Here is a 22531-nt window from a genome sequence, read left to right as displayed (position 1 = left end):
TTAATCTCGCGTGACTGCAGACACCGAAAAATCAACATCGAGGAGAAATCTCGTCATCGGGATGCCGTAAAACGAAACCTGATTAATTAGTCGTAAATTCGCGCCAATTAATTGTTGTCTTAAATTGGCTCACGTAGTGAGCATTCAGTGCACGAGTGGATCAGCTGGATGCGGCAAGATGGCGCATCTTCAGAACGGGTGAGGAATTTGGTTAGGTTGGGTTGAATGCGGGAATACCTGGTGGAAGCGACCTGTCATTCGCTGCCTTCTCTTTGATACGATGGGAAGGTATTCTCGCACCGACGGTAAGCACCGATCGAGAAAAGAAGACAATGCTCAAGTGCATGAAGGTAGAATGTCGCGGAGAGATCACGATCACGAGAAACATGGGATCAAGCGATCGAGGTCCAGGCAAGAACAGAATTCGGGAAAATCCAATAAGAGGTGCAGGAAATCAAAAGACGAAGATTCTCGTACGCGACGCGAGTTGCGGAAGAAGTCGTCCAAACGTAAAAGTCGAAGGAGGTGAGTCTTCCTTCTTGAATTAATTCTTAAAATATTAAATTACTTTTTAGGTTATAAATTACTTTTTTAGGTTATATTGCCCTCTCCGTTCTTTGCCTTTACCCTTACGGTACTTGATATTTCTTTTTCAGGGAATCGTCCTCGTCCTCCTCGTCTTCATCTTCGTCCTCCACCTCGATCAACTCCAGCAAAATCAGCACTGGCTCGTCCACAGATTCATCCTCAGACTCTACAAAATTGCTTGAGAAGCTGCAGAAGCAACGGCAGAAGCAGATAGAAGAGCGCAAACGACAAAAGGAATTAATGAAAGCGACAGAAACACCAGAGGAGAAGCGTTTACGTCGCCTGAAGAAGAAAGAAACCAAGGAACGCAGACGTAAGGAAAGAATGGGTTGGGACAATGATTACTTGCACTACACAAACACTGACAATCCATTTGGTGATGGCAATATTTTGTCAACATTTGTATGGTCCAAGAAATTGGGTAAGGAAGGTCTGCTCGGTGTGGGCAGAGAGGAATTGGAGATGCGCAATAGGTACAAGCAAGAGGAGAACAAGAGGGAACTGGAGAAAGTGAAAAAGAGGAGGCAAGAGAGAGAGTTGGAGCGACAGCAAAGAGAGGAAGAAATGACCATGTTACAAAGAGGCAAAGAGGCCGCTCAGCTGGAACAGTGGGCCAGGCAGGAGGATCAGTTTCATTTGGAGCAAGCCAGATTAAGATCTCGTATCAGGATCCAGGATGGTCGTGCGAAACCTATTGACCTTCTTGCCAAGTATATCAGTGCGGAAGAGGACGTCGATGCGGTGGAAATGCACGAGCCTTACACGTACCTGAGAGGTTTGCAAGTTAAAGATTTGGAGGATCTGATAGAGGACATCAAAGTTTATAAGGAATTAGAAAAGGGCAAGAATCTAGATTACTGGAATGACATAACGGTGATTGTGGAGGATGAATTGCACAAACTCAGAAAGTTGGAACGTACAGAGTATGAAGTTGGTAAGAAAGATAATTCGCATCTTCTGGTATGTTGTGTGTATGTGTATGTCGTTTATCGTGTTCTTCTTCGTCTGTGATCGCAAATTATTTTGTCTGTCTAGCCGTCGGTAGAAGGGAAGGAATCCACGAGTCGGTGGCGAAAGACGTCACGGCTATTTTCAAGGGTAAAACCGCGACGCAACTGGAAGCCTTGCAACAACAGATTCAGGCGAAGATCACAGGAAAACCGGAGGGCGTCGATATCGGATATTGGGAGAGTCTTTTATCACAATTAAAAGGTAAGGCACTACACCAATGGGACAAACAATGGGAATGATTTTGTATATGTGCATCCTTTTAAAAGCTACGAATAATAACGCACACGATTCACACGAAATATTAAACTTCCAGCCCATATGGCGAGAGCGCGACTCAGAGACCGACATCAGGAGAACCTGCGTAAGAAGCTGGAAGTTTTGATCGCCGAACAAGGCGTGGCCAGAGCGGAAAGCGAGACTGAAAGCGGCGTGCAGGTGCCGAGCGAGTCATCGGCCAAGCATGAAACCGAACCTTCCACTAACGCCGCTATGGTCAACGACAAGAACGACGAGAACAGCCAATCCGAGTGAGTATATTCTCGCTCTTGAGTCTCTCTATGCGAATGACAAGATCGGAATAATGCGTATTGTTGTGATTCTTTCAGCGACGACCAAGAGACTAACGCCGCCGACGATTTGTTGTCTGAATTCTTCTGCGAGTACGAGTCGGGCGGTTACTCGCCCGTCTACGTACCGTATTCGCAGCTTGAACCAGGCACGATCATCACTCAGGAGGACGACGACAATCAGCGACTGGAATATGCGAGACAGCAAGTACTCAGCACTGGCAGGAAAATCCAAAACGTCCTAACGGCCGAAGAACAGGCCATGCACAGAGAAGCACGCAAGAATATGGGCTCGGACGAGGCGCAGTTTAGTGTCGAGTCGTCATTGGAGGCGCAGATCTACCTGTGGTCCGACAAGTACAGGCCGCGTAAGCCGCGTTACTTCAACAGGGTGCACACCGGCTTCGAGTGGAACAAGTACAACCAGACGCATTACGACATGGACAACCCGCCGCCGAAGATTGTGCAAGGCTACAAGTTCAACATCTTCTATCCGGATCTCATAGACAAGAACACCACGCCGGAATACTTTCTGGTAAGACGCGCGCGCTCCTTTCTGCTTCTGCGACAAATGTGATTGGCGCTCTAGATTAATATTCGTAATCATTTGGATTCTTAGAGAACGTGACTGGTCGCTGAGATTTGTCAAGTTCTCACAATAGATATATAATATTATTGATTCATACGATATACTCGTGTATATATATATATGTCGGATATAAATGATACGTGATGTGTATACATATATTTAATTTTGATTAGTTAATTTTGATTCTCCAGACTCCCTGCGCCGACAACAAGGACTTTGCGATTCTGCGCTTTCACGCAGGCCCGCCTTACGAGGACATCGCCTTCAAGATTGTCAATAGGGAATGGGAATACTCGTACAAGCGTGGATTCAGGTGTCAATTCCACAACAACATCTTCCAACTGTGGTTTCATTTCAAGAGATACCGATACCGCCGTTAATGTAACATACGTAACATCGGTCAATATTAAGCATCACCTCTATGAAAACATTCTGTGTGTATATATGCAATTTACTGTACTATTGTATAACGCGTTGCGATCCTATTTTTTAAATATTATATTTATAGAAAAGAACGAGAGAAATCAGAATAAAAAGAAATACAGACTGTCTCTCGGTTGCACGGATTAGTTATATCGTGACAAACATGTGCCGCTTTCTCGCGATCTCTTTCTCTTTCGTGATATCCGCGTATACCTTTTCATCGCATCGTTCGTTTCGAACGATTTCCACGCGGCGAGAGACACACGTAATACATATAGCACATGTAACGCTCGCGTTGTTGTAGTCATTTAAACGGTCGGTCGGTCGTTGGATCGATTTTCTCTGCCACCTGTGTACTGTCGCACAGTCGACCGCGTACACATATACACACACACAGGAAACGTATAAAAGCCGCGCAAAGCTAAATAGCGAAGGTAAAAGCTAAGCTCAGTGCGCCGCGTAATTCGGTGGCAAGGAGGTGGCGAGAAAACTGCGCGCGCCCGCGCGATGCTTTTCACTTCTGTATGTATAACGTTCACGCGCAATCAAAAATAAATGACTGTGCGTGGCGGGTCGCGACGAATGACTCGATTGTCTCGTTACATATGTGCCACTTTTTATTACATACGTACGCCCGCACGTGCGACTCGATTTCGTAAAGCGTGAAGTAAAAGCGAGGACACGTTGTATGTTTGTTGTATATATATATATATATATATGTGTGTGTGTGTGTGTCTCTCGGCGACGTTCCCGCATCTTTGTGTAACGTGTGAAGTGACGAAACGTAAATGTTTCTCGTGCATTCGATCGCTCTCTCGCGCGATTTTGTTAATTAATTAGATTTTCCGTCTGTGCCACTTCTGATGATCTCGGCCCGACGCCGAGATTTTCACACAGCAACGGGACGTATATCTCTTATCGGCCGTTCGCGTCGGGCGGCGGAATATTACACGTTCGACCGACTTAACGCGCACTCGGAGGAGAGAAAGAGAGATAGAGAAAAATGACGTCCGTTCGCGTGCGTGGGGGCGTATAAAGGGAAAGAAATCGCTCGAGCGAAGTTCAGTGAGTCTCGAAAAATGTCCCCTTTCTGGCACGAAAGCGTTCTCCGGAGCGTCGCTAATTCGACAAGTCGAAATTAAAATTTAGACGTGTCCGACAGCCGCTGCGTCCGACATCGATTGTAATTCCTTGATCGCTCTCTCTCTCTCTCTCTCTCTTGCCCCTTATCGATGCAAAACTGAAGATTCGGAGATGAAAATTCATCGTTTACGGCAAACGCGTGAATGATAATGATGCTCGCTTCGCACGAAAACGGAGAGCGTGTGAATTGTTGTTACTTTCGTATCCGCGATCTGTGAAAGATCACGTCATCGTTAAAATCGAATCATGAAGTGGAAGAGGGGACCGTGCGAGTTCCTACCGGAGAAGACGTTCCTCATAATAAAAGATGACTTGAGGACCTTGAAAGGTAATGTGCTTATCGGATATCATGTTTCATCGCGAGTACATTGACGATACGTTGAACTGGCGTCTAATTGCGTCACTGGACGCATAAATAAATTTTTAAAGGTTGCTCCTTGTTACTTTGTAAATCAACGATAAAACCGCGTGTGAGACGAGGTAGATTTTCGTGAGATATACAGCGATAACGAATGTGACAACCCGGTTAAAGGTTAACGCTCTTCGTTCTTAGGACAAGATTCTCTTTACCGATCAATCGTCAACTAAAATTCAACTAAAAATTTACTTTATAAATAAATATTGCCATCCTTTCTATCGTGTTTGAACAAAACTTACTTCAAGTTAAAATTTAACTGGGAACCCGATAATTTAACCGATAAATGTGATCCAACTTCAACTCCTGAAATTTGACTCAATCGAAATTCCCCATATTATAATTGTGTCCTTTGACGAATTAAATAAGTTACATTCGTAAAACGATTTTGGCGTCCGCTATTTTCGCACCCGTCTAAACAGGTGCGGCGAGGACCGAGAGAGGAGCCGCGACGAAAAATGTAGCAAACACTGGCACTTGGCCGCCGAAGATGAAGCGCTCCTTCCAGGAGGAGCTAGAACGGCCAAAAACGGCGAACCTGGAGCGGCCGAGCGTGTTGAATCCCGAGCTAGTGGACAAGCTCGACATGTCACTGCTCAGCAAAGAGCTGCTGTGCGATTCGATGACGCGATACCATCATCAGGTCAGATCGCTGGCAGCGATCAGTGGAGGCACCGCGACGACGACGACGACTACGACAGCGGCAGCGGCCACATCATCGTCGTCGTCGTCGTCGTCGTCGTCGTCGTCGTTATTGCTGCTGCCGTCGCCGTCGTCGACGCGACGACGCCAGAGCGCCGTCGTCACCGGCGACGTGCAACCACGACGTACCACCACTTGGCCCCGCGACAACGTTCCAGTGCGCCAACAGCGACGGAGCTTTGAGCAAATATACGAGCCGCGAATCTGCCAGATGGAGATCGGCCCGCAATCGCCCAGCGGCGGTCAGAAGACTCTGCAGGAGTACCCACCCATCAGACGAGGCTCCGATGTCAGGAGGCTCGACGACAACAACAACAGGTTGGTGCTGCGCAGCGATCGCGCATCGCGATTGCAGGTAATCGACCGGGCATGAGATTAGTCTCGATTATATCGCGCGATGAGAATGTCGCGAATATAAATGTATATCTTTATTGATTCGATCTCCAGTCAAACTTTTGTACAATCAATGCGGAAAAAGTCGACGCGTTATACTCCCGCAGAAACGACTTTTCCGACCTTTTGTAAATTTCACGACGGTCGAGAATACGAATGATTCCTCCCGAAACTAGCGGTACTCACGTGCGTATTACTCTGCATTCACGCGATCAGAAACGGTCCTCTCAAAGTGCTATCCACGGTGAAGAAGAAGAAGAACTCGAGAATCGGTATACCGAGCGACCTGGAGATCTTCACAAACGCTTCGTCGAAGAGCGCGCCTGAGCCCTGCAAGACCTGCGGCCGACCGGACCAGCCGGAAAGGTTTCACAGCCACCCGAATGGCTGTCAGACCAAGATCAAGGACATTCCGGCGACCACGACGAAGCCATCGAGGAGCGTGCCAGTGCCCAAGTCCATTCAGAAGCCGGTGGCGTTGAATTTCCGCAGCGACAGGAACAAGCACCGGCCGGAGGAGATCGATCCCCGCGAGATGAAGCCGACCTGGACCAGTCCAGGCCAGGATCATCCTCGAGACGGTACTCCCCGACAGACGACCACCAGGAGGCCGTCTACCACGACCAAACGGGGTTCGAGGGCTCTTACGTGCTACATCTGCAGTCGGGAATTCGGCACCGCCAGCTTCCCCATACACGAGCCCAAGTGCATGGAGGTAAACGCCTTCGATTGCTACAAATTACAATTACGTACAATCAATAATACACGATTACAATCGTACAGACATGCAATTTGGCGAGTATACGAATGAGGTCGTGACTAAAAAGTTGCTGCTCTGTTCGCCGTGGTTCTCCACGGAGAACCACGGCGCAAAAACGCGCGTGCATAGTAAAGATTTCAAAGCCATGGATTCGCGATACTTTGTTTCTTCCTTCCGTTAAAGTATCAATGATTGTGGCGTGTATGTCGAGTTGCGATAAACTCTCCAAACGACAGAATACTCGCCGATACTTGGACTCTTGTGACTTGTGTATCGTCGCGACTTCACCGCGGAAGCGACGGAAATTCCGTCGCTTCATATAATATAATAGCTCCCGCAAAGATAGCGGGCGTGCATTGGTGTAAGTGCAATAAGTCAAGGCCCTTTTGCAAAATCGATAGCAGTATAACGCGCGCCGTACCATTAAACCCGATATCAGATGCATTCGCGCGTGCAGCCGATGTGTCGCACTCGTACTCGCGACTCGCGTTATACACAGCGAGCGGACGCTGCACGTGCTTGCATGTACATAATATTTCCCGACCGGCCGGCCGCATTTTCCTGCAACAATGAAGCATGCCCAACGGGAATACTTTGACACAGTTGACACGACACTACGTCTCTCGCATTTGCGTGAACGCCGCGATTAGCAATCGAACACAATCATCCCGATCTTCGTCTCCCGATCGCGTGCATCGATCGCGAGATCTTCGCGGTTGATCAGCGAAATTCCGCACTCGCACGAGTCACCTCTAACGCTCGATGCCGCTGGGCGACGATACACGATACGTGTGTATAGCGTAATATCTATATATTTCGGAACGACAGACATTAGCAACGTTGTACGACAACTGTACAACCGAAGCATGCTAATGCGCTGCAAGCGCGAGATCGATACGACAGCTGCATATCGTGCGGCATAAAAATTCGCTCGAGCGTTTTTGTTCTGTTGGTTTTGAGCAGGAAGGAAGGAAGGAAGGAAGGAAGGAAGGACTTTTGCATCTTGTCCTTCCTGCAGATTTCCTTCGCAAGGACGCAAACTCTGACCGACTTTTCTAAACTTATCGAATAAAACTACATCTATCAATTGCTTCATCTGCTCCTCCGATTCTTGTGTGCTCTACTTTTACTAAAGAATTGCAACAAATAGTAAGTTTTTTCGTTGTAGAAATGGGAGCGTGAAAACAACTCGTTACCTCCGTCCCAGAGGCGGCCCAGGCCGCAGAGACCGTCGGTCGGGATCGAGCACACCGACTGGAACGCAGCCGCATGGGAAGAGAGTCAGGTAGACCTGTAGATGCAATTTTCATATTGAATATTACGGTGTTAATAATAAATCGTGCAAGCAGTTTATTCTTGCAAGCGTACGCCCGCGTCGTCATTCGCGTTGGGAAATCGAAACGCCTCATTAATTTCGTCGGACGACGTAGATGACGTCCGAATGATCGATGATGTAAGAAGCAATTATAAGATGTAAGCGCTTGGGCGGGTCTACTTACGGGCGATCGGAGGGGGATCACGGCGCTTCGCAGAAATAGACGAATGAAAATCGATCGACAACTTTAATTTATGCTAATTCTTACTTCGAGGGTATTTAATCAAGCACCCGAAAACGAAGCTTAATATTCGGACTTTGAAATATTAATATCAGTCTACAAAATTAGCCCTGATGAAAATGCATCGCGATCACTGATGGTGATTTCGTGCCGTTTACGAGTGTGCGGAATTCTAACGTGGAATATCAAAGACTGCTCTTTAACATCTCATATGCATATAGCACGCATATAGAGCATATCAAATGAGACACGCGTGCGCTATGCAAAATGCGTCTTGATGATCAAAAAGGCCGTTTATGTAAAAATCTTCTAAATCGTGCTTCGTGCGTCGAGCAAGCAGATCGCGGATTTTAATGCTCTCCGGCTCCCCTCCCCCTTCCCCCCGGCGACATCCCACACGAACGAAACGCTGATTCGTTGATCGCTCAGAAAGCAGAATATGAATTGAAATTTTCCCTCCAGTAATCTCTCTCTATATTCTTCTTTTTTCGTCGGCGAAACGTCAATAATCGTCGTGACGATGTCACGACAACAATGTCGCGACGATGTCGCATCTACGCACGCGTTACATAATTTCCATTCGTTCAACTCCACGATTGCGTAGACACGTGAAAACCGCGAGATCCGCTTTCAGGAGCAACTGGTGCCATGCGCAAAGTGTGGAAGGACGTTTCTGCCGGAACGCTTGCCGATCCATGAGAGAAGTTGTAAGGCGACACCGAAGGTACACCATGAACTCACCCGAATGTTTACGTAATCGGTTCCGTGTTCTCTTCATGTGTCATCCGTCTTCTCAGAGTAATGAGCCGAGGCTCGAGAGATTATCCACGGCAATGGCGAAACAAACGTCGGCGAACACGCGCTCTGTCGGCCCGCCCACGGTCGCTTGTAAGGTGTGCGGCCGGAGATTCGGTACCAGAAGCATCAAGATCCACGAGCCACAGTGCAACCGACGATGGCAGGCGCAAAGCGACTCGACGGCTTCCCATAGGGATCAACCGGACACTCATGGTTCTCAGCGGTCAGCCATCGGTAGCCGGGAGAGTCCACCGTCGATGTATCCGGTGAGTCTTGAGGACAAACGCATATGTTTGAGTTTTTGCAATCGTTTTGTAGCGTAACTTGCGTAACGTTAAGTAACTTTCCTTTGCTTTTACATGTAGGCCCGTCTTCGGTTACGCTTACGTATTGCAATTACGGTTCTAACGCTTGGTACAAATTGTTCTTGCGCGTATGTACTTCATATGCGCGAAACAAAGCACTTTTACCTTACACGGTGTGCCGTTGTCGGTGCGCCGGACAAAAGTGGTTTGCTTCTGTGAAATTTGTGAGAAGCGTATAGCACGACTTTGTTTCAAAGTAGCGTCGAGGTTGCGTTTACGTTCTCCGGATGAAATGTTTGGAAGATAGGAAGACCGCAGCGACGCGTGAGCAAGGAAGAAGAAGAAGAAGACGCGTAAACCGCTTGATTTCAGGACATGTCACAGAAGAGGACCGTCACATGCTACATATGCGGCAGAGACTTCGGCACGTCCAGCATTGCTATTCACGAGCCGCAGTGTTTGAAGAAGTGGCACGCCGAAAATGACAAATTGTCGCCGGCACGAAGACGAAAGGAGCCGCAGAAACCTGAGGTCATATACATACGTAAGTCATATGCATATACATATACTTTACGCTAACAGCCGCGTGCGTGTCGCATCGTATCGGGTCATGCGTGCCTCAACACTGGGATTATTTTGCCATTTTGCCATCCTATGCGCGTACACGAAGCTTCAATAAGATCTAGCGTATGTGTAAGCTTCAATAAGATCTAGCGTATGTGTGAGCTTCAATAAGATCTAGCGTATGTGTAAGGCTGAAAGTGTAAGGTACAAGTAATTCTAGTTGCAACGCTAATGTAAGATGTTGAGTTCTCGATTTTCAAGAGATCGAATATTTTGTAGTGAGAGCAGATTCCACTTTTTAAAATATATATTGAATTGTGTCTACAGTGTGTCTACAGTGAGAATAAATAAAGATAGCCTAAAGCAGATAAGAAAGCAATATCGTCAAAGATCGAAATTGATTTCAAATCAAAGTCGCGCGCGACACACGTTTGCCCTTTTCGTGTACACATATTTCTGTCGCCTGCTGATTCATTCTCAATCCGCTGTCAAGGTCAAGAAGAACACTACGTAGTGAGTGAATCAATCGAGCCGAAGCGATCACGCGTGCATGTATGATACATGAATCTATGAAGCTCGTAGCAGCACCACCACCACGTACAACGGATGTGGGCGCAATATGCTGATTTATTATACACGCGTCACAGATGTATCCTCGGTTATATAGGGGTGTCGTCTATAGAAATCGCGAATCAATAACACCGCGAGAAATAATGCGTGTCTCCTCGTTCTTCGCTTTCTCAAATTTTAACTTGAGCATAAGGAAAGGAAATAAATTCCTAATAGTCTAATATACTACGAAACTACGAGCAACAAATAAACTCAGTTTCGAGAGCAGATTCAACAAATAAAAATACTCAATGAGCAAAAGATTGACTGACAATATGTTATCTATCGCAAGGATATTCGATGCTATACAATGTTTTCTAATCTGTGTAGGTTTTAACACTGTATGACAACATTGATGAAAGATTAATTTGGAACAACTTTACTAAAAGACAAATTCTGCTGTCGGATATGGATGCATTGTGAAACTTATACTGACAATGAAAAGTGTTGCAACCTTTGACTGTATACATGAAATCAATACTTCAAGATGATGATATAACGCTTTTTGTCCACTTGTGTGTAGATACAATACGTGAATACGTGTTAACATAAGACAACAAGTTACCATCTGAAAATCGACCCTTTGATATTTATGCGTCTACCCTGCGCCTCCTCCTTTTCAAGGTACTATACATTCGGCAATGATGACTTCAATGTTCGCAGAGGATCCGCGCACGGGAAGTCTGGTGGTCGATCAGGCAGCGACGGAGGAGGCCAATTGGACGACCCATCTGAGTCAGCTAGTACCGTGCAAACGTTGCGGTAGAACCTTTAATCCGGATCGCGTGAACGTTCACGAGAAGAGCTGCAAAGGAAATCGCTAAGAGAGAGAGAGAGAGAGAGAGAGAGTGGAAGGTTCATGAAATTTTACAATTTTTCCAAGCTCGAATCGTGTATCGGATTCGCGTGTATCATATGTATAACGTTCGAGATTGAAAATCAGCGAAATCACGTGTCGGTTTTTCACGCTTGACTAAAAAGTGTTCATTACACCAAGTTGCCTCTTGCCTCGGGATGACTTTCGTCAAAATCTCATCAGTTTAATCGACTTTATATATTATCGGTCAAGTATTATTTGCTTTTTCATAAAAAAAGAAAAATTCGGGCAAATTCTATCAATTTCCTAGCCACTGCTGGACGATTATATACGTAGATTATGAAATAGATGAAGGAAATTAGTGTTGAAAATTCAACTGGTTATACATTACTTTGCTTGATTGGAGTTTGATGAAAATCGTCCTTAATATCCCGGTCTCTGATCGAATTCTGCTTGATTAAGGGAAGGTAGGTAAAGATAACGATAAATTGCAATAATCAAATTTTACACTTTAGTGATAATTAATGTCTGTGTTCTTGTACGAAGACTGTAAATCAATTCACAACACTTTATACCAGTGTTTGGTCCGGTTCACAATTTGATTCGGCTCGAATTTCAAGCTTGACGAGATCGGATACTTTATACGTTATTATACGTACTTGCAAGATCGCGTTAAACTCGAATTAACAATTTCCTATTAGCCTTGGAGAAGCGGCGAGACACTTATACGCTTAGACTATTGAAAATACTGATAACCTTTTTTAAAACACGGCGTTCACAACGCGCACTCGTTTTGAACACGAATGTTGTTAATCACTCATCGATTCAAGATAAGCGCCGTGTATAACTGTGGTGTGTGTAACGCACGTTAGTCCGTTTTAGACGAAAGTTAATTCGTTTAATTACCGTTGTATATACGAGGCGTATTCGCAGAGCTATCGTGTATTGATATTTGATCGAGCGACAATTTGCAACATAGAGTGTCTTTGTAAGTGACTTAATGAAATTTTTGTAAAATAAAATCTAATCGAGAGGGAGAGGAAGAGAGTGAAGGCGATCGAGGAATAACATTTCATTACCTTTAGATTACAGCAAGGAGCAACCATTTTAATTTAAAGTAAGAACAGCATGGTATGAAGAGATACACGAGTATGACCCAGATACGATGAGACTGAGATTCCATCAAAATTCTTTGCGCAGCGACATCTATGAGTGAATGATGGTAGATGAATGTTCTACCCTTCGTCTACTTAACCTCAAAATTTGAGCGAATTCGGTTGATATTTCACTGTGGTTTGACATTTTATGTAAAGTCACTTATTTGTGTGCGTCGGTCGAGAAACCAACATGGAACAAGGAGCGAATATTAAATTCTGTTTTAAATTGGGTAAAAGTGGTGCAGAAACGTACAGAACGCTAAAAAATGTGTACGGGGATGAATGCATGTCCCGTGGACAGGTACTCTGTTGGTTTGGCCGATTCCGTGACGGTCGTGAGGACCTTCCAGACGATGACCGAGCACCGCCGCCAAAAACCACTCGCAATGAAGAAAACACGGAGAAAGCCAAAGAAATTCTTCGAAGCTACCGCTATGTGTCTGCGAGACTCATCGAGGAGGAAACTGGGATACCGAAAAGCACAGTCTATCGACTTTTGACCGAAGATTTGGGCAAACGGAAGGTCTGTGCGCGCTTCGTGCCACACACTCTGACAGACGACGAAAAAGATTGGAGAGTTCAGCATTGCAAAGACATGTTGAAAATGTCCCGAAGGAATCCGGCAAGCATGTCAGCCATTGTAACTGGTGGTGAAATGTGGTGTTTTCAATACGAGCCAAAAACAAAACGTCAGAGTGCGGCATGGAAGTCATCGGAAGAGCCAAAAGAGAAAAAATTACGCTTTCAGAAGAGCAAAATCAATACAATGCTGACCGTTTTCTTCGATTCAAAGGGAATTGTTCACCGTGAATTCGTCCCAGAAGGTCAGACGGTGAACGCAGAATATTATCTGGGAGTTCTACAACGATTGTGGGCCAGAATTCGACGAGTTCGACCGGAATATCGAGAGCCAGGCAGTTGGTTTTTGTTGCACGATAATGCACCATCGCACAAAGCCATCATGGTACGTGAATTCTTGACCAAAAGAGGCATCATTGTTATCGATCATCCACCGTATTCACCTGATTTGGCTCCGTGCGACTTCTGGCTATTTCCCAAACTGAAATTGGCGATGAAAGGAGATCGTTTCGATACCATCTCGGTCATCCAAAAGACTTCGACCGCCATACTAAAGGCCATTCCAGCCGATGAGTATAAAAGATGTTTCGAAAAATTTGTTGAACGTTTCCAGCGCTGCATTGACTCAGAAGGGGACTATTTTGAATAAACAAGAATAAAAAATCAAAATAATAAACGCTTTTATATTATATATATATATATAATATATTATATATATATAACGTATTATTTTTAGACCAGTCTCATTGGATCTGGGACAGACTGCGTACATCTCGGAGGGAAAAATATCGGAGGGTATTTATTTAAAAAAAAAATTATCGATTGTATCGAACGCAAGCGACCGTGCGTGGCGCATCCTTGAATAATATTTCAATTTCCTCCAAGCATTCTGTGATTGTGATTGGTTGACTTTCAGGCAGTTCGCGTGCGCTCGTGTGGACGAGTCTTTACGTACGGGCCATTTTAATCTGTAATAACCAATGTGCAAGATCAATTTGTCGTTTTAATGAGACGTTTTGCACTTTATAAGGCATCGATTGGCATGGGCTTAAGCACGAGAAAGTGAAGCATTCGTCACTATTGGAGAATGAGGATTGCAGGTTGGAACTCGACCAATCAGAACACACAGGTCAGTATTCACATTTGGGTCGTATTATTTAAGATCGTCTTGAAATTATCTTCAGATGCTGCGTATGGATCGTTTTATTGGCTGCAACGCATCTGAAGATAACTCGAGGCAATCTTAAATGCAAGATTCGACTACGAGTCGATCACGAGCCAAAGTGAGCCGAGCTTGTTCATTCGTCGACGGCTTTTAGGTTGCTTTCGCATGGAGCGTAAAATGCGTACGCGTAACTTGCGCGACAACCAATCATTCATCTCAGCTATGATTTGCGTGTAACAGCTGAGACAATTGATTGGCTGACGCGGTTTACGCATACGCTTTTTACGCCGCATGAGGAGGCAGCCAAAGAGCAAGAGAACAGGCTTTTGCATAACACGGGTTAGGATGCGTTCAGAAAACAAAGCGCTCACTGGGCGCTTAGTAACTTATTGGTCCTCACTGTTGTTAGATCCCTTACAGACCAATAACGTTGAAACGAATTACGCGACCGTTGTGTTTTCTGAACGCAGCCAGTACTACAACCGCTCACTGAGCGCCAAGTGAGCTCTTGCATCTGATTGGTGGTATATTTTTAAATCTAAAAGTATATACCAATCAAATGTAAACCGCTCGGTGAGCGGTTGTAGAGCGGTTGAATGCACCCATAGTACATAACGCATAAGAGAATAAACCAATTAGTTTTCTTCATTTCCCTCCTCAGGACAGAAATGAGGAACTCTGATTCTCTGGTTGATTCTTTTATGCGTTGTGTATTATGCGTTATGCAGAAGTCTGTGCTCTTGCGGCCCTTATTCTCCAATAAGCAAATCCACAATCTCGACAAGCAAGTAACGCCCTCTAGACTCGAACGAAGCGCTGCACATCGCGCGCACACGTCGCACTGACGTGACCGAGTACGGCGTGGCCGATTGGCTTGCAGCGGTGCACGCCGCGGCGCAGGCGCACTTTCACCGCGTATACAAGGGTAGAGTCCAGGCCTCTCACGGATCGCTTGTTCTTTCTCAGGGAGTCCGCCATAGTTACAGCACGTATATTCTTGACCAGGCTACCTGCAATCGGACGACATCCAAAATGGTACGTAGTCACGTTGCGACGCCGTCGTCGCGTCCGCGACCTGTCGCCCTGGCGTCCGCGTCGCAACGAATATTTTTTCTCAACGGCGACGTGTCGCGCCTACCGTACCGCGAGGCCGTTCCACGAGCCCGAAAACGCTAGTCGCTCTCGGTGTGTGTTTCCTCTCCTCTCCTCTCCTCTCCTCTCCTCTCCTCTCTCTCTGCGCTCTTGACGGGGTCCGCGGTCGAACGGAGCGATTACTCCGGATTGCGCAATTTATTCCGCGGGTGGGTCTCTCGTCCGCGTCTGGGCATCCGGAGAATCCGACAACTCGTCGGAGACGAGGCATCGCGCAGAATCCTCAACGGGCCGTAAATGCCGCGGTCGTTGCACCAGGTCGCGGGCGGAAATATGTTTCGTTTCTGCGCTCGCAACGTGTCATGGTGCGCGCTACGCGAAAGAGAGAGAGAGAGAGAGAGCGAGCGAGCGAGCGAGCTCGCCAACGCGCGAAGCAACGTGTTCGTTACCTACTCCCAGCGTCATTTTCCCCCTTTCTCTCTCTCTCCCCTTTCGCTTTCGAGAATTCCTGGGGAAGTTCGTCGACTCGTCGACGATGCTTCTCTGGTCGGGAACCTACGCACGAAACTATGTCGACCGCACTGTAGCACCATAGGAGGACCTCCCAGCCAAAAACAGATAACACGTGTCGGAACAATAGGACGCCCTATAAGCACAAACGTCGTGTTTGCTGGCACGGTTCAAGCTTTTTTTCTCGCGTCTTCATTTGAGATATCTTCGCGCGCCGAAGTGTTTTATCAGATTTGCAAAGTGCACGTTTCAATATGGTTAGTGCCAAAGCTCGATATGTGGTATTATTCGCAATTGAAATTGATTGTTGAGCAAAAATCAAATATAATTTAATAAATCATACTACAATTTTTAGTATTATTCTGTGTATTGGCATTTTTGATGTAATCAGTAAAAAATTTACTCCTTTCCACAATATGTTGCAACAGTTCAATATGATACGATAATTGCAATAGTCTGATGAATGTGTGACTTGTGTGATAACCATTGTCACTTTATAGTATTGGTTTCTTTGGTAAATTACAAAGAAAAGGATGAAAATAACTATGACAACCTAAGCAACAGAGTACCCTTTCGCACAAGAGCACACAAGGGTCTCTCTCTTTCTCTCTCTCTCTCTGTAGTATGTCGTTTGGTTTGCAATAATCAGTATACACTGACAGTGCAATGGAATGGGAAGAAGAATAAAACATAGCAAATGTGTTTAAACGCTATTAGTGGACCTCTATCTTTATGTCTACTACTAACACGCCTACCGCCCGAGTGCTACATATATTATTTATACAAGTCACACAATTAAGCAGCTGTAATTGTACATTTGACATTCACTCGCTCTCACAAGTATTTGTCATCATTGTCTATAAAGTGCAATTAACTTCATTGTACAGTCGATAATTGACATGTGACTTGACAGCAGAAATGTAATGTTGCAGGTGAACTTTACGGTAGACGAAATCCGCACCATGATGGACAAGAAGAAAAACATCAGAAACATGTCCGTCATAGCGCACGTTGATCATGGAAAATCAACTCTGACTGACTCCCTTGTTTCCAAGGCTGGCATTATTGCCGGCGCCAAGGCTGGTGAGACCCGGTTTACTGACACACGCAAGGACGAACAAGAACGTTGTATTACAATCAAATCCACGTGAGTGAGAGCAGCATTGCTCTGAATCTTACTACATGACTCATTATTACCATACATTAATGTCACTCACTGCTCCGCTCTGGTTTTATTTTTTAGTGCGATTTCCATGTTCTTTGAGCTCGAAGAGAAAGATTTAGTGTTTATTACAAATCCGGATCAGCGTGACAAAGACGAAAAGGGCTTTTTGATTAATCTGATCGATTCACCCGGACACGTAGATTTTTCGAGCGAAGTTACAGCTGCCCTCCGTGTTACCGATGGAGCCCTCGTTGTTGTTGATTGTGTATCTGGTATGTGTTTTATAATTTTTCTCATCGTTCACTTCATAATATTGATTTCTTCGGTGATTGGCAAGAAGATAGATTATTTGAAGTAAGTGAAGAGCATACGCCCGTCCAGCACACAAGAGTCCACTCTATGCATGCGTGTGTGTCGCTTGGTTTTCAATAAATCGACCGATGTACACTGACAGTGTTGACAGTGCTATGGAAGGAGAATAAAGTACAGCAAGTGTGTTTAAACGCTGTTAGCGGGCCTCTATCCTTATGTCCGCTACTAACACGCTACGACACAAAAACGCTACATACACTCTCTCCCTTAACCTTTATAATATTGGCATATATCTTCAGAATATGGTCCATGATGCGACTCTTTCACAAAGAGATAGTATAGAGATAGTACGATGACAATTTCCCGGGTGCGAAAACATCAGCTATAATCATTCTATAATCTCTCTCTGTTCAGGTGTCTGCGTGCAGACCGAAACTGTACTCCGTCAGGCGATCGCTGAACGTATCAAGCCTGTTTTATTCATGAATAAGATGGATCGCGCGCTGTTAGAACTTCAACTCGATAGCGAGGACCTTTATCAGACTTTCCAACGTATTGTTGAGAATGTCAACGTCATTATCGCAACGTATTCCGACGACGATGGTCCCATGGGTGAAGTTAGAGTAAGTGAAACGAAGCGAAAATTACCGTGGATCGCAATTCGCGATTCTGTAGTGATCACTCGTGTGTATTTGTCAAATAGGTAGACCCTAGCAAGGGCTCCGTGGGTTTCGGTTCCGGTCTTCACGGCTGGGCCTTCACCCTGAAACAGTTCTCTGAGATGTACGCCGAGAAGTTCAAGATCGACGTGGTGAAACTCATGAACAGACTGTGGGGCGAATCGTTTTTCAATCCCAAGACCAAGAAGTGGAGCAAGCAGAAGGAAGCCGATAACAAACGCTCCTTCTGCATGTACGTCTTAGATCCAATTTACAAGGTACGATCTTTCATAATATTAGTTTGCTCGGTTTAAATTACAGAAAGGAAGGAATATCTGAAATAAGTAGAAAGAGAGAGAGAGCGTAGATGCCCTTCCAGCACGCAAAGGTTACTCTGTATGTATGTATGTCGTTTGGTTTGCAACAAACTGGCCGATATACGTTGACAGTGTTGACTGTGCGATGGAAGGAGAATAAACTGTTAGTGGGCCTCAATCTTTTCAGTCCGCTGCTAATACGCTACGACACAGATGCTACACACATCCCTCTTATCCTTTAGAATATTTGACATCACATGAGATATCACCGACGTTACTAGAGATTATCGCTGTGAAAGCGAAGTCGAGGATTCAATTCACAACATATACATCCATTTGCAGGTGTTCGATAGTATTATGAATTACAAGAAGGAAGAGGCGGACAATCTCTTGCAGAAATTGGGTATCGTTTTGAAACCCGAAGATAAGGACAAGGATGGGAAGGCTCTGTTGAAGGTGAGCTTCACATTTCGTTGGTTGGTTTTACGGATAAAAAAAAGTTCAGTATCGACATACATAAATGACACGCGCAATGATGAATTACTTATCTTTTTTTCTGACACCTCTTCTGATTTATAATGAGGGATTCTCTAAAGTATATATAGATTCTGAGTACAATTTTACTATAGCGCGCGCTTCGTGTATCCCTCGAATACGTCTCTCGCCACATTGCACATGTTACCTCCAGGTCGTCATGAGAACGTGGTTGCCTGCCGGAGAGGCCCTGCTTCAGATGATAGCCATTCATCTGCCGTCTCCTGTGACCGCTCAGAAATATCGTATGGAAATGTTGTATGAAGGCCCACTCGATGACGAGGCTGCCATCGGAATCAAGGTTCGTTACGCGAGAACGCATTTTGCTTTGAGGATACTCGCGAAGCAAATACGAGCGAAACACTCGTGCATGCATGATGATTTATTTCACAGACCTGTACTGAAACTTGAACGAAAGGTAGAATAGAACGAAATGCTGATTCGCACGCGTTCCGAAGATAAGATGCGGATGAGTGTTTGCGAGCTCGTGTCTTTGTCTTACCAAAGTCTCCTCCCTCCCGTAGAATTGCGATCCGAACGGACCGCTGATGATGTACGTCTCGAAGATGGTACCGACTTCGGACAAAGGTCGCTTCTACGCTTTCGGCCGTGTGTTCTCGGGTAAGGTGTCCACCGGTATGAAGGCTCGTATCATGGGACCCAACTTCCAGCCGGGCAAAAAGGAGGATCTCTATGAGAAAGCGATTCAGCGCACCATCCTGATGATGGGTCGTTACGTTGAAGCTATCGAAGATGTGCCTTCCGGTTAGTATATGGCGCTCGCTCAACCGCCGTCATCCGACACAATTTCGCCGTCGGGACTGATATCCGAATGATGAATGTTCATACACAGACCTGTTCTGAGTTAATTAGTGATAGACGCAAGAACGGCCGACTGACCTTGAAACCGACAGAGATATTTGGATCGCGAGATCGTGCTTTCGCGCGTTAATTGTTCCCTCGACGTTATTGCGCAGGTAATATTTGCGGTCTGGTCGGTGTGGATCAGTTCTTAGTCAAGACCGGTACCATCACAACATTCAAGGACGCGCACAACATGAAAGTTATGAAGTTCTCCGTGTCACCAGTTGTTCGTGTCGCGGTCGAACCGAAGAATCCCGCCGACTTGCCAAAATTGGTCGAAGGTGAGTTTACTCTCTGTGCTGTTTGTCCGCAAGCAGCAGCAGATAACGGTAGCTTTGGTAATCTCGAGATTGAGATCACGTGATGATACTAATTAAGAGCATTGGGTTATGAATAACCATGATTCCATTTTTTTCCATCTGACTCAGCTCGTCGACTCGTTTACTTCCAAAACTGTATTTCGTGCTTGTCTGCTGTACATTCGTACAATTAAATCGGCTTATCGGCTTTCTGTTCCCAACAGGTCTCAAGCGTTTGGCAAAGTCGGACCCTATGGTGCAGTGTATTATCGAAGAATCCGGAGAGCACATTATCGCCGGTGCCGGAGAACTGCACCTTGAAATTTGTCTGAAGGATCTCGAAGAGGATCACGCGTGCATACCGATCAAGAAGTCCGATCCCGTCGTGTCGTACAGAGAAACGATCTCCGAGCAGTCGAATCAGATGTGTCTGTCGAAATCCCCGAACAAGCACAATCGTCTGTTTATGATGGCTTGTCCGATGCCCGACGGTCTTGCCGAAGACATCGACAGCGTAAGTTTAACCTCCCCCCTATCGCTCTCTTTTTTTTTTTTTTTTCTCTGGAAATTAAATCGTTCACTTACGATAATTACGCGTTATCTTCGTCGAGACGCAATGAAAGTTAACATTCGAGCGAGAAAGATACGACGATTCAGTGTCGGTATTTTTGCTTTTGCGTAATATGCACACAAGCGACATATGCAATGTGTATGTCAGAGTCCCCCCCCCCTCCCTCTCGCCCTCCCTGCCCGGTGCTCCGGTGCTAGCTAAAAATACATTTCATCTTTTGACATTTCGCAGGGTGAGGTGAATCCGCGCGACGACTTCAAAGTGCGCGCTCGTTACTTGAACGAAAAGTACGATTACGACATAACGGAAGCCAGGAAAATCTGGTGCTTCGGTCCGGACGGTAGCGGACCCAATATACTGGTCGACTGCACGAAGGGTGTACAATATCTGAATGAGATCAAAGATTCCGTAGTGGCTGGATTCCAATGGGCGACGAAAGAGGTAGAAGATCGATACGATTCACAACGGGCACAACGTATCCTATCCTCTCTTCGTCCGCTGAATGTTTAGCCAGCGCGCACGGCCAATGATACGGCCATTAACTTTCACGTGCGTTACAGGGTGTTCTCTCCGAAGAGAATCTGCGAGGCGTACGCTTCAATATCCACGACGTGACGTTGCACGCTGACGCGATTCACAGAGGTGGTGGACAAATTATCCCAACCACAAGACGCTGCCTTTACGCCTGTCTTCTCACTGCCTCACCCCGAATTATGGAACCCGTTTACTTATGCGAAATTCAGGTGAGTCACCAATAGCCACCAAGTCACACAATACCACTTGAGGAGCGCGCGCGCGCGCGCGCATACACATGGTTGTTTTGCAAAATAAAGTAATTTATATGGCTCTGAGATCAAATAAATATAGTGTTAATATTTGTTGATATGGTCAGAGCGAAGATGCGTCGTTCTCTGTTATTTTTTACGCATTAACTTTTCATAAATTGTTTCCACTGAGAAGAGTCGAAATGGCAATCAAAACGTTTTATTCATTCTTTGAAGGGTTGTTGTTATGACATACGTTATTTCTTATTCGTGGATTTAGTAGCAATCGACATCTCGCGTACAGATTTTTCTTGACGTTCTCTCGTGACTTACCTATCGTGTTGATGGTTGTTTTATTAATTATTTCTTCCCAAAATTATAGTAACGAACGACGAGAGCATACGCAAGACAATCTAATCTGATTTTCAATGATTTCGCCCGGACAGTGCCCGGAGACAGCGGTCGGTGGAATTTACGGCGTGTTGAACCGCAGGAGAGGTCATGTATTCGAGGAGCAACAAGTGGCGGGCACTCCCATGTTCGTAGTTAAGGCTTACCTTCCAGTAAACGAGTCCTTCGGCTTCACCGCTGATTTGCGTTCCAACACCGGCGGCCAGGCCTTCCCACAGTGCGTGTTCGATCACTGGCAGATCCTGCCGGGTGACCCGATGGAAGCCACCTCTCGACCTTACCAAGTGGTGCAGGTAGGAACTCTTTGCTCTGCAGTGCTCTTTTTGCTACCACGAGATAACTGGTGACAGCGACTACACGATGCGCTGGCATTTTTTGACCCGTGGAAGAGAAACCGTTTTTGAGTTTTGGTATTCCAGTGGACTATCCTGGTTTGCCTGAATAGGGAAACGTACACATAAATTGTATTTTCCTATAAAAAAAAAAAAATTCATTAAAACAAAAGCATCAAGTGCACTTTTTATAATTCTTTTTTACCAGGTTCGCACTTATAAAGTTGTTAACGAATTGTTGCACTTTTGCAGGATACTCGTAAGAGGAAGGGATTGAAGGAGGGTCTCCCAGACCTGAGCGCATACCTTGACAAGTTGTAACCTCAAATTTGCGCACCGTATTTAAATACCTATTTAAATATTATAATTCAATAAATATTGCTCGAACCATATGCAAGTACATCGTTTTACTGAGAACTTTGTTTTGCGCAATGATCCGCGACAAACACACAATTATAAATACAAACAAGGAACGAGGATAATAAAATGTAATTAAAGACGAAAAATGTTAAAAGAAAAAAAAAAAGAGAAGAAGAAGAAGAAGAAAGATGTGCAGAGTAC

The 22531-nt window shown here is 45.4% G+C and overlaps 2 protein-coding genes and 1 long non-coding RNA gene across 3 annotated transcripts; 2 read left to right on the top strand and 1 right to left on the bottom strand.

Moving 5' to 3' along the window:
• The first annotated feature begins 145 nt into the window (after positions 1-145).
• cactin (cactin, spliceosome C complex subunit) lies at positions 146-12323 on the top strand. The gene is made up of 12 exons (XM_025303065.1): positions 146-525; positions 657-1522; positions 1624-1800; positions 1913-2126; positions 2205-2700; positions 5232-5755; positions 6047-6545; positions 7759-7875; positions 8781-8870; positions 8944-9210; positions 9622-9793; positions 11047-12323. Exons 1-12 carry the CDS (start codon positions 281-283, stop codon positions 11244-11246), a joined length of 3867 nt encoding a protein of 1288 aa, XP_025158850.1. The 5' UTR covers positions 146-280; the 3' UTR covers positions 11247-12323.
• On the bottom strand, positions 6502-11159 carry LOC112589508 (uncharacterized). The gene is made up of 4 exons (XR_003113591.1): positions 10988-11159; positions 8888-9216; positions 7012-7881; positions 6502-6562 (listed from the first exon to the last, which is right to left on the bottom strand). It is a non-coding gene; the product is annotated as an uncharacterized LOC112589508 (long non-coding RNA).
• Positions 12324-14007: 1684 nt separating the features above from the next.
• Positions 14008-22370, top strand: eEF2 (eukaryotic translation elongation factor 2). The gene is made up of 15 exons (XM_011154308.3): positions 14008-14104; positions 14943-15175; positions 16675-16889; positions 16986-17179; positions 17634-17842; positions 17923-18156; positions 18538-18651; positions 18884-19030; positions 19254-19494; positions 19707-19874; positions 20117-20406; positions 20695-20904; positions 21024-21206; positions 21674-21931; positions 22223-22370. Exons 2-15 carry the CDS (start codon positions 15173-15175, stop codon positions 22289-22291), a joined length of 2535 nt encoding a protein of 844 aa, XP_011152610.1. The 5' UTR covers positions 14008-14104; positions 14943-15172; the 3' UTR covers positions 22292-22370.
• The last annotated feature ends 161 nt before the right edge of the window (positions 22371-22531 follow it).

This window comes from Harpegnathos saltator, unplaced genomic scaffold, assembly GCF_003227715.2.
Source record: "Harpegnathos saltator strain DR-91 unplaced genomic scaffold, Hsal_v8.6 scaffold53, whole genome shotgun sequence".
Lineage (NCBI taxonomy): Eukaryota > Metazoa > Arthropoda > Insecta > Hymenoptera > Formicidae > Harpegnathos > Harpegnathos saltator.
The sequence above is the reverse complement of the archived record's forward strand: the minus strand, read 5'-3'. Positions and strand labels throughout refer to the sequence as shown.